General features: G+C 36.3%; 1 protein-coding gene across 3 annotated transcripts in view; it reads left to right on the top strand.

The window, feature by feature from the left end:
- The window catches only part of FNBP1L (formin binding protein 1-like), a 117,840-nt gene that overhangs the window by 63,716 nt on the left and 41,926 nt on the right, over nt 1-12,198 (top strand). For all 3 annotated transcript variants that reach the window (XM_011991511.1, XM_011991514.1, XM_011991513.1), the window contains exons 3-5: nt 8,671-8,724; nt 9,934-10,081; nt 10,827-10,889. In XM_011991511.1, coding sequence (XP_011846901.1) covers nt 8,671-8,724; nt 9,934-10,081; nt 10,827-10,889 — 265 coding nt within the window. The remainder of the gene's footprint in view (nt 1-8,670; nt 8,725-9,933; nt 10,082-10,826; nt 10,890-12,198) is intronic.

Below are 12,198 nucleotides of genomic sequence, written 5' to 3'. Positions count from 1 at the left end.
TCCTCCCCCTGCCTCTCCCCCTCCATGTCCTCTGGGGTTGGTGGCATTATTCTTTTAGCACAGACTGACTTTCTCCATGTGGCAGGAAATACAGTCACCAACAGTGCCAGTTTTATGTCTTAGAGATTCAGCTCCCATACTGGCCTCAAAGCTGTGTCAGGTCCAAAGTCTTAGAACTTTCAGAAAGGGATCTCGTTGGCCCAGCTATTTCATTTACTATCGTTGGGTCACTTAACTGAGCCCACAATTTGGGCCATATATGTTAATCTGGCAGCTCTTAAGTAGGTTAAGAAAAGGGATACTAGTCAGTGAGTCTCAGATCTCTAATACTACCCTTTGCTGGAAGAAACGGTATGATTTATATTCCATTTTGTAAATAAATAGAATATTGATCACCTCTTAAACAGTAATTAGAACTCAGCCTCTCAAATGTTGAAAGTTTGAAAATGTATAGAGGTGATTCTCAGTCTTTTAAGATTTTTGAGATAGTTTACATTCTGGCACTTAGCTGCAAAATGTTTTAATAGAAGTGAATTAATGTTTTGAGAAAGTATTTGGTATATTTTGTAATTTTTACTGAAACTCAAAAGTAAATATAGACATGACAAAACTGGAATGGATAAAAAAATTAGAATCAACAACTTAAATATACATTAAAAAGGGTGATATATTTAATATCACAAATATAACTAATATGTATAGACTGCTATAATCTTTCGAGATGCCCACTAAATTTAGAAGCCTTCTCTGACAACTGAAGGAACAACACTGATTTCTTTTGTATCCAAAGTGCATGAAGCCAAAGTACATAGAAAAACATGGATCCACACGCACATTCACTGTCTCTCTCTCTCTCTCTCTCTCTCTCTCTCTCTCTCTCTGCTCCCTCTCTCCGTCCCTCCCTCCCCTTCCCCCCCAAACGATGTACCAGCTTATCTGTGGAATCTATTATAATTTCTGTAATATGTACTGTGTGTATATAAAACTTTGTGTTTCAGTTAACTCCTGATTTATGACAACATACTAAAAACATGTCTCATACATAAACTGCTATCAGTTTGGTGGAGAATCTGGATTAAGAAGAGGGGCGAACAGAAAAAGAGCCTAGGGGAAGTAACGTTAAGGGCAGATTTCTTAAACTAGATGAATTGTCTGAAATATTTTTAGTTTAGGAATGACCTGAATACTTTGCACTTACATATTAAAATTTATTTGAGCTAATAAGCATATTGTGTTAAAACTGCAAAGCAGGGATTTGCGGCACTTACTGAACCATTCATCCCTTTGTATGACTTTTTGTTGACTTTAGACTGTTTTTTCAGAAGGCGCAAATGAGATCAGCTGCTTCGGAAGAATACATTCTTATTGTATATTTTTATTATTGGTTTTATTTATTTATTTATGAGACGGAGTTTCGCTCTTTCTCCCAGGCTGGAGTGAAGTGGCGTGATCTTGGCTCACTGCAACCTCCGCTGCCCAGGTTCAAGCAATTCTCCTGCCTCAGCCTCCCTAGTAGCTGGGATTATAGGTGTGCACCACCACATCTGGCTAATTTTTGTATTTTTAGTAGAGATGGAGTTTTGCCATGTTGGCCCGGCTGGTATTGAACTCCTGACCTCAGGTGAGCCACCATGCCTGGCCTAGTTTTATTTTATGAAAGCATTATATGATCATTATAATATTTAAATTCAAGTCCCTTCCCAGTTCCTCTCCTGAGAAGTGAGTACTGTTAATAATTTGGTGTGTTAGCTGGGGCAGTGGCTAACGCCCATAATCCCAGCACTTTGGGAGGTGGATCCAACGTGGTGAAACCCCATCTCTACTAAAAATATAAAAAAATTAGCCAGGCGTGATGACATGTGTCTGTTGTCCGAGCTACCTGGGAGGCTGAGGTGGGAGGATTGCTTGACCCGGGAGGTGGAGGTTTTAGTGAGCCCAGATTGCACCACTGTACTCCAGCCTGGGTGACAGAGTGAGACCCTGTCTTATAATAATTTGGTGTGTCTTCTTTCAGAGCATATGTTTTCCTATAAATTTGGATTTGGTGACAAATGAGAAGAACGTCTTGGACAGTGCTGTAGTTTTTCAGGTTGCAGGGTTGACTTGAATGGAGTCTTTAGTGACCTGTGTATGGCATCTGAGGGCTCAGGATATTGGGATTTGGGATGAGTCACCTATAGATGTGTGAGTTTTACATACAGGGAGGCAAGATGAATTTATTTTTAAAATTGCTTAGGACTACCTTGCATGTTCAAAATACAGAGTTATTTTCTTCCTCTTCCCCTTACCTCTTGTGTTACATGTGCTCTTCCTCCCAGAAGCTAGAGTTCCAATTAGTGTTATTTATGTGATGTTTAAGCTATTAATGACTTCTGTGGTTGCCGTCGGTAGTACTCATAATTCTTTCAAGTATCAGAAGCCTAACTCAGATTGGTTTAAACAAAGAAAGGAATTTACTGGCTTGTTTGAGTGAAAAATTTAGGGATCCAGGCACTTAGAGAACTGTTTTGGATCTTTCTTCTTGGCTTCGCTTTTCTCTGTGTTGGTTTAATTTCCCAGTAGGCTCTTTTCCCATGGCTTTAAGATTATGTCCTATCAGTTTAACAACTTCAGCAGAAAGAGAGCATGCCTTCCTAAGAATTACAACAGAAATTTTAGGATTGACTTTCATTGGCTTAGATTAATGGACCTGGATCAAATGAATACTCCCAGACCTTAATATGTGGTCACCACGACCACAGGTTCATAGGCATGACAGTGGAGGAGCTGTATTTTAGGATATGTTAGGCTATACTAGAATATTAAATTCCAAATCCCAGGGACTAAACATAACTAACTAAACACTTACTTATTAACACTCTTAATCATGTGAAGTCTGTTACAAGTTTAGACAGCTCATGTGGTAACTCAAGGATCCATACTCTTTTCATCTTCATCCCATCATTCAACCTCCATGATTGCTTCAGCAGAGAATAAGGGAGCCCAGAGGGTTGTACACAAGCTCTAAATGCTTCAGCCTGTACTTACAGAGAGGTCATAGCCCAATGCAGAATTGACCACGTGGTTCTACCAAACTGTTAGGGGGCTGGGAAGTGTGTGAAATAACATGGCTTTTTGATGAGCAGAAATGTGTCTCCACAAGCTGTTGCAGAAGAAGGGTAGTCATAGAGGTAGTTAAAATGTGTCCACTACAGACTGGGACCCTAAACAATGTTTAAAATGTTGGTATATAAAAATGTAGTCAATCTTTGAAACTACTCACTCTATGAAATGCTTTTTGCTTAAATTTGACTTATTTAATGCAGTTCATGAGTTTGTGCTTGCAAACCACTGAACTTAAAAGTAATTTCTAGAATACAACCCCATTTATAGGTTGGAGACTGTGCCTGTCATAACCACATTGTTAAATCACCTGGTAATTGCTAAATTCCGTGGATACTTTAGGTACCTGTTTTATTATCTTTGATGAGTTGACTGTTTCTTAGAACAACTTCTTCTTCTTCACCCTCTTCTTTCTCCTCCTTTTCTTTTCCTCCTCTTCTTTCTCTTCCTCTTTTTTTTTTTTTTTTTTTTTGAGACAGAGCCTCACTCTGTCGCCCAGGTTGGAGTGCAGTGGCACGATCTCAGCTCACTCCAACCTTCGCCTTCCAGATTCAAGCAATTCTCGTACCTCAACCTCCTGAGTAGCTGAGACTACAGGAGTGCGCCACCATGCCTGGCTAATTTTTTTTATTTTTGGTAGACACAGGTTTTCAGCATGTTGGTCAGGCTAGTGTCAAACTCCTGACCTCAAATGATCTGTCTGCCTTGGCCTCCCAAAGTGTCTTGTCTTCTTTTTTTCTTTTTTTTTAAGGAACAGGGTCTCACTGTCTTTCCCAGGCTGGAGTGCAGTGGCAATGATCATAGCTCATTGCATCCTCGAACTCCTGGCCCCAAGGGATCCTCCCAGTTTGGCCTCACAAAGCACTGAGATTGCAGGCGTGAGACACCTCACCTGGCGTGTCTGAGAACGTCTTTAAAAAAGAAATCCCTTCTTTTCAATGACAGACTCTTGGGTTTTCTGTTACCCATATGTCTACTCAACTTGGTTGTCTCAGCTTTGTTGTTGTAATGCAAAAGCAGCCATAGACAATACGTGCATGAATTAGTGTAGTGCATTCCAATAAAATTTTGTTTTAAAAATAGGTGGTAGGACATAGTTTGTTTACCTCGAATCTTCCTAGCTGTTCGTCCTTATTGTTCTTCTGAAGTAGCTCTTCTTCCTTCCCTGTTAAATTTGTGTTCATAGATGGTCTCTAGCTACCTTTCATTTCATACTTCTTCAGTAGCCTCATTCGCATTCATTATTTTAACCATCTCAGGTGTTGGCATCAGGTTTGAGGCAGGTTTTGGCTTTGTCACTTACTGGCTATTTGACTGTGGGCAAGTCACTTAATATGTCTGAGTCCTGTAAAGTCAGGCTAATAATATCTGCTTGCAGTTGTAAGCATAAGATTATATATAAAGAGTTTAGCATTAAGATTGGCAAATAATACATGGATGACAAATGGTAACTCCTTGTTGTTTCTGTTATTGTCTTTACACGTTTACCCTCATATCTGCATCATGATCCCAGCAGTTTCTTCAGAGTTCTAGTTTTTACTATATATCTCTACTAGGCATTTTTATTTAACTCTTCTATAGTGTCAGTTAAGAAGCTTTCAGCTTCACGTAATAGAGTCATTTTATGTAACAAATTTGGAAGTGGCATTCTAGAGCTCAGCAATGATGTCAGGGCATTATCGTACGTCTCTTGGTCTTTCCCCTCATGGTTTCAAGATATTGCAGTAGCGTCCAGCAGTCTGTCCTCCCACATCTGTATACAAAACAATTTTATAAAGTAGTCACAAGACAGGGCTTCTCTTTGTGTATTTTTTCCTTTTTATTATAAAAATTATTGTTTTAAAAAAGTTAATTAGGAAATAGAATCTGTAGGGATTGAACGTGTTAAGGTGGGGGAAAGTGTAGGATGATTGTCAAATTTTTGGCTTAAATGTCTAGATTCTAGATGGTTGGTAGTGCCACTAATGTAAGAAAAGAGGTATGTAAAAGAAGATTAAGAAGCAGATAAATTTCATTTTAGACTTGTTGAATAGAGGTACCTGTGGCAGATGGACTGCCTATGCAACTGCCACTCCTTCTCCTATAGAAGCTTTACTGAGGTACAATTCATATGCTGTAAGATTCACTTGGTAAAAGCATACACTTGAATGGTTTTTTAGTGTATTTACAGAGTTTTGCAACCATAACCACGATTGAATTTTAGAATATTTTCATCATCCCCAAAAGAAAACCCTGTACCCGTTAGCAGTCATTTCCTTCTCCTCCATGTACTAGCAACCATTATCTATTTTCTGTCTCTGAATTTGCCTATTCTAGTGAATTATTCTGTTCATCATGTTTTCCCCTTCTTCCTTTTTGAGTTCTTTTGTAGAAAGGACTGTAGGTCATGCCCAGTTACTAGTTTGCTAACTGTGACTCGTCCCTTTCTTTCTGTCAGCCTAGTATCTGAAGTAATTAATTTATAGCAGATAGTAGCTTTGCTGATATTTGGGTGAATTAGTAAATTAACTCATTCACAACAGTGAGTTTTGATAGTGTTTGGGTAACCAGGATTAATAACCACTGGTCAAGAGTATTTATTCAGAGTTCCTTCATATGACTTTAGAAGGGTCTCTGCTTCATTCCCCACTTACTTTTCAACCTTAACTATTTGTAATTCTCTAGCTCATATTTGATGTTCCAGCAACATTGAACCCACTTACAGTTCTTAAATGCTCTGTTTTCCCCCACTTCTTTGTCTTTGCTCATTAGATCTTCACTAATGAGCAGAATCCTCCCCCCAGGGGTTTCCAGTTGCCCAATTCCTGTTTATCTCTTTAGGCTCAGTCAGCAAATCAGAAATTTTAGCTTTCTACCCCTGGGGAACCCTCTTTACAGAGCCCTCTATTGTTCTTACCATATTATGTTATATAAGAGTGTCCATATATTTGATTTCTCTAGACCAGAGATCTCTGAACTTTTTATTGCTCACCTGTAAAAAATGTTTGAGCATATGACTGCACAGTTTGTAAATTATGTACATGTATTAATGTAGTGACATGTTAAATATCTGCAAAGCTTTGAAGGCCAAGAAGGATGACTCACACCTGTAATCCCAGTACTTTGGGAGGCCAAGGCAGGTGGATCACTTGAGGCCAGGAGTTCGAGACCAGCTTGGGTAATGTAGTGAAACCCTGTATCTTTAAAAAGTATATATAGATATTATTAGTCAGGCATGATGGTGTGTGCCTGTAGTGCCAGCTACTTGGTAGGTTGAGGCAGGAGGATCACTTAAGCCCAGGAGTTTGAGGCTACAGTGAGCTATGGTTGCACCCTAGAGTGGTTGAAGTGCTAATGTTTTCATGTTGTCTCTAACTTTACAATCAGTGACAACTGTGGGTTTCTTGGTGGTAGGAACTCAATACATGTTGATCTGAACTCTTTTCTCAGTGTCTTGCCTGTTCTTTATCCACCCCTCTCTGGGTGTTAGGTCTTCCTTTTCTTCGTATATCTTTATCATAGCACTTACCATGCTCTATATTACAATTATTGGTGTATACTTGTCTCCTTTCAATAGAGTATAAGTCTCTTGCTCATGGGTCCTCTTTTATTTATGATGCTCCTAGTAGTTTGCATGGTGCTTACCACATAATAGACAATTTGTAGAATGAATAAATTGATTCTAGTGGAAGTAATTGATACTAATCTGAGAATAATTAAGACAGTGATTCTTTTATAGTATTGAAAGATAGTAGGGCCACTTACTTTAAAACTGCTTATAGTTTAAAGCAGTGCATCTCAAATTGTTTGTTATGATGGACCAGTTTCTTTTAATTTCCAATCCATTGTGTACTTTTGTAAAATACAGTAAAATATTATATAAATTTTTGTATTGTAAATTTTATATTATAGATATATAAATTTTTGTATTGTATTTTGTATTGTAATATACAGTAAAATACAATAAAAATTAAATACTAGAAACGTGACATAAAAGAGACATACAGAATATAGGCCCTAATTTTTAATTATTAGATTCAAAAGAAATACAGTTAATCCCAACTTCTGTACTTATCTCATTGTAGATTGTTACCAAAGAGTCTATGGACCCTTGCTGGACCCAGGTTGACCATACTTTGAGACTCAGGGTATAAAGCACTTTATATCATTTAATTCTCCTGACTGTATGGAGTAGGTACTATTTGTACCATTTATAGGAAATGAGGGGACAGAGAAGTTAGGCACATTGTCCAAGGTCACACAGGTACTACATAAAACAGCCAGGATTCAGGTTGGGCTGGTGGCTCATCCCAGCACTTTGCGAGGCTGGGGCAGGTGGATCACCTGAGGTCAGGAGTCGAGACCAGCCTGGCCAACATGGTGAAACCCTGTCTCTACTAAAAATAAAAAAATCAGCCAGGTGTGGTTGCATGCACCTATAATCCCAGCTATTCAGGAGGCTAAGGCTGGAGAATCGCCTGAACCCAGGAGGCGGAGGTTGCGGTGAGCTGAGATTGCACCACTGCACTCCAGCCTGGGTAACACAGTGAGACTCCATCTTGATAAACAAACAAACAAACAAACAAACAAACAAACCAGGATTCAAACAAAGGTAGTCAGTCCAATCTGGCTCCAAAGTCCATATGCTAGTCTCTTTCTGATTTTGAAAGGATGAAATAAGGTAGCATTCTACTGTAAGAATGTTAAGAACAGACATGGATGAAGGCAAAAATAGTTACAAGTCAGAATGTAATTCATTTGCCTAGAAAAGAGAAGGGTAAGGAGTTACATCATGATTTTCATATAAAAGTAGAGTTATGGAGATGGTGACAAATTGTTGTTTTATCCTTTGAGTCAGCATCTGATTACATTTTACCTTAGTTAGTATTAAAGCCCCCAGTTTGTGAAACAAAAGAAGTGATGATATTTCTTTGAAATGTTTCTTTTTGCCCTGACTCAGTTTCACATACTGAGTGTAATTGTTCCTCAGGAGGATTGGTTCCCAGACCCATGAGTACCAAAATCCAAAGATGCTCAGTCCCTTGTATAAAACGGCATAACATTTGCCTATAACCTACCCACATTCTCCTCATACTGTAAATCATCTCTAGATTACTTAGACTGCCTAATACAGTGTAAATGCTATGTAAATATTTATTAGGCTGTATTGGTTTTTAAATTTGTATTACTTTTTATAGCTGTATTGTTATTTACTTATTTGAATATTTTTGACCCATGGTTGAATCTGTGGTTGTGGAACCCTGGAATACAGAGGGCCAACTGTACTTTGTTTCTTCTATTCTTCCTCTTAACTCTTTTCTTATTTGATAGTAACATCAACCAAATTGTTGTGATTACATTCATATGAAAATATAGAAATAGCCTTTCTTTCTCCAGATATCAGTATTTTAAGAACAAAATGTAAGTAATGATTACATATTATGATGTTAATGGAGTAGAGACCATATTGCTGTCTTAATTGTTTTATATCATAAAATTCATGATTGAATGAAATTGAAAACTTAGACTATTTCAATTGTAACAACAGTTGAAATTTTTAATAAATTTTAAAAAATCTTCTTCCTATAGAAATCTGGTTAAGAAGTACTGCCCCAAACGTTCATCCAAAGATGAAGAGCCACGGTAAATTACATACCTGTTCATTAATGCATATTAAAAAATTTAAAAATACTTATATTTTTATTATTTAATAAGATAAATATATTCTTAGCTTTTTATAAAGATTTTATAAAGTTTAATTTAAAAATGTTTATGAAAGAGGGAACTACTGTTAATGTTTTATGAGGATAAATACTGCGGTGGGCTTGATCAGTGGTTTTCTAGAATAGTCAAATACAGATTTTCAATTAAAATGTAGACTAGGACTCCACTTGAATGATTTAGTCTGCAGAAGAAAAGAATATTTTCCACACTTTGTTACATAGTTGTTGGCTTCTTAGATTCTTGCTTTTACTTTTATAGGTAGTAAAACAATTTGACTAATTGGTATACAGGGATGTTAGAAAGCACTGAGAGTTTTTGCGTTAGAAATAAATAAAAAGGTTAGAAATCACTTATGAGTTTTTTGGTGGTCTTAAAGAGGAATATGTGGATGATTGGTTAGATGCAGAAACAAGAAGAGACTAGACTTACGAACAAACAACTCTGTATATAATTGTCAGTTGTTAGGATTCTCAGGTTTAGTGTTAATGGAGTCCTATCTGAGCTGTTAATCTTCAGCTGTAAGAGAGTGTTCCGCAGTATGTTCAAAGTAGATATATACATTAATACAGTGATTCTCTTTGTTTCTCTCCTTCCCTCACACACGTTTTTACCCTTATTTTTGACCCTTCTATCCCCTTTGGTGTCAATATAATGGCACTTCACTTCCATTCAGGATATGGGCAGGCATACAGGCAGCTGTGTCCAGAGCTGATAGCAAAATTGTTCTGTAGATCAGCCATCGAGATGCATTTGGCAAGCACATCATCTCTGCAACAGGTTCAGCTGCCAAGCCTAGGAATCCAACCAAGTTCATTCCCAAGCTCAGGCCAGTCAGTTGGCAACTTAAGAGATTCCAGTATGCCAAAAGAGCCTGCAGGTAGTATTCTTATTATTTTTTGACCCCCAATATCCCTTTACTAATAAATGAAAGACTACTTGAAGATACACAGACGTGTGCAACTTGAGCGTAATGCAGGATTTTTTCCATATGAAGTTAATTTAGAACTAGTAGCTGAGATTTAGGTTGAATATGCTAAAATTTGTGAAATGTTAGATTCAGTCCATACCTCACCAACATTTGTAATGAAAATAAAATTAAGTCTCACCATTTTGAAATGTTTTTGCCAGGTTTACCTCGTGTGTAGCCTTTTTTAATATCCTTAATGAGTTAAATGACTATGCAGGACAGCGAGAAGTTGTAGCAGAAGAAATGGCGCACAGAGTATATGGTGAATTAATGAGATATGCTCATGATCTGAAAACTGAAAGAAAAATGGTAATTCTTACAATTTTCATCCAATTGCAGTAGTATATGAAATAGTTGCACAGAAGTACTTTTTTTAAAAAATGTGTGTTCAGCATAAACTGGTTTTCTATTTCACTACATTTCTTCTAGCTAAAAATTATCACAAAATACTCTTGCTAATTTATGATTCTTTTGGATTTAAGTTTGGCAAACTACAGCCTATGGGCCAAACCCAACCTAGTGCTTAGTTTTGTTTGCTAGTTGCCATAGGCTAAGAATGATTTTTATATTTTTAGATGGTTGAAAAAAGAATAATATTTCATGACATTGACAATTATATGAAATTTTAGTGTCCATACATAACATTTTATTGGAACAGACCCACATTCATTGACTTTTATATTGCCTGTGGCTGCTTTTGCATTACATTAGCAGAGTTGAGTGTCACAGAGACAGTGTGGCTTTAAAAGCCTACAGTATTTATCTGAACTTTTATAAAAAATGTTTGTCATCCACAGTTCAAGACAATCATTATTTTTCTGAAAATTGTGCTTGTTTTCAAGGTTATATTTAAAGTATTAAGACAATATCCTATAAAATGCATTTTTAGGAAGTTTTGCTTTCTTCCTAAGTCTTGATAAAGTTATAATTAGTACCTTGAAAAAAAAAATAAAGTGAAAAGCCTTTTGGGGACTTTAGACTTTAGTGTTTAAATGTAATTATTTTTATTTGTTTTGTTTTATTTTGTTTTTTTGGCCATGGTTATAATCTTCAGCATCTGCAAGAAGGACGAAAAGCTCAACAATATCTTGACATGTGCTGGAAACAGATGGATAATGTGAGTTATGATGTTTTCATGGTTAACATAAAATCTTGTAGACTAGATTAGCCCTAAATTCTTTTATGCTTCATATCTATTTGACTTTAATGTTTCTCAGTGTATTATTAATAATTTGACATTGGTATTATTGCATAATAGTCAATATAGTGTAAATAGAGGATGTGAGATCATTTTGTCATTTTTCTTGACCTTTATAACTCTATACTTAAGAACTCTATAATCCTCAATCATTGTGAACATTTAAGGAGATTTCTTTCTTTCTTTCTTTTTTTTACTTTAAAGTAGTTACTATAAAGTATTAATAGAGGATAGAAGTAAGAGGGCAAGGGTGATATGTCTTAGAAGACCATTTGACTGAGGACTGAGAATAATCAAGGTTCTTTTTCTACCTTTAACTTAGCACTTGATTTCTCTTGACTTCATTTTTTAGCATGTGAAAAATGAAGAGAGTGAACGAGATAATATGAAATGTTTCTTCCAGTTCAGTCATTGTATAATTTTATAAATGCTCCTGATATTGGCCTGCTAATAGAGACCATCCCAATGTAGGAAATAAAGTACTTTGTAGGGCAAAATTATAAAGGCATAATAATTATTTACTTAAAAATTTCCCCAAGGCACTTCCTCATGTAGTTTTTCTTAAATGCTCTAGTACATGAATAATTTGAAAAACAAGATGTTCACATGGAACACTGCAGTTGCCTTTACATAAAATGCTCTATAATCTGTGTCATGGGATTAGAGTAAAAAAAAAAAAAGCTCTATTAAATGATATTCTGTAGTATAAGATATTCTTTTTGAACCCTCAAGTTATTGAACAGTTTACTCTTTACTAGCATGTTTCTCTGGTTGGCACTGCGTATTCCTTGAAAATTATGCCGAAGAGAGTTTTTCCATGTTAATCAGTTTAGCCTGTGCTTGTTAGAAAAAGTAGTTGGAGATTAAAAATCTCATGCATATACTTCCATTGCGTTCAGCCTGTTTTCTTTCCCTTTTAAAAATGCATATTCAAAACTTTGATTACATTTCTACTATGTAACTATCATTGATGTAATATTCTAATCACCAGTGCTGATTGAGAGTTCTTAGGTATATTAATAATCTGTTTTCATTTTCATTTCGATTTTCTAATTGGTTTCAGCAAGACTTTACAAAGTATTTATGTTGATTAAGTTTTAAATTGCCTTTACTATCATCCTTAGTATCTACCACCTAATGAGTGTGTGTGTGTTTTCATTTGCACAAAATAACATACTCCTACATTCATGAGTCGTTGGTTCCTTTAAAAATTGGTGTTGGCACAGAT

This window comes from Mandrillus leucophaeus, unplaced genomic scaffold (assembly GCF_000951045.1).
Source record: "Mandrillus leucophaeus isolate KB7577 unplaced genomic scaffold, Mleu.le_1.0 Scaffold397, whole genome shotgun sequence".
Classification (NCBI taxonomy): Eukaryota; Metazoa; Chordata; class Mammalia; order Primates; family Cercopithecidae; genus Mandrillus; species Mandrillus leucophaeus.
The sequence above is the reverse complement of the archived record's forward strand: the minus strand, read 5'-3'. Positions and strand labels throughout refer to the sequence as shown.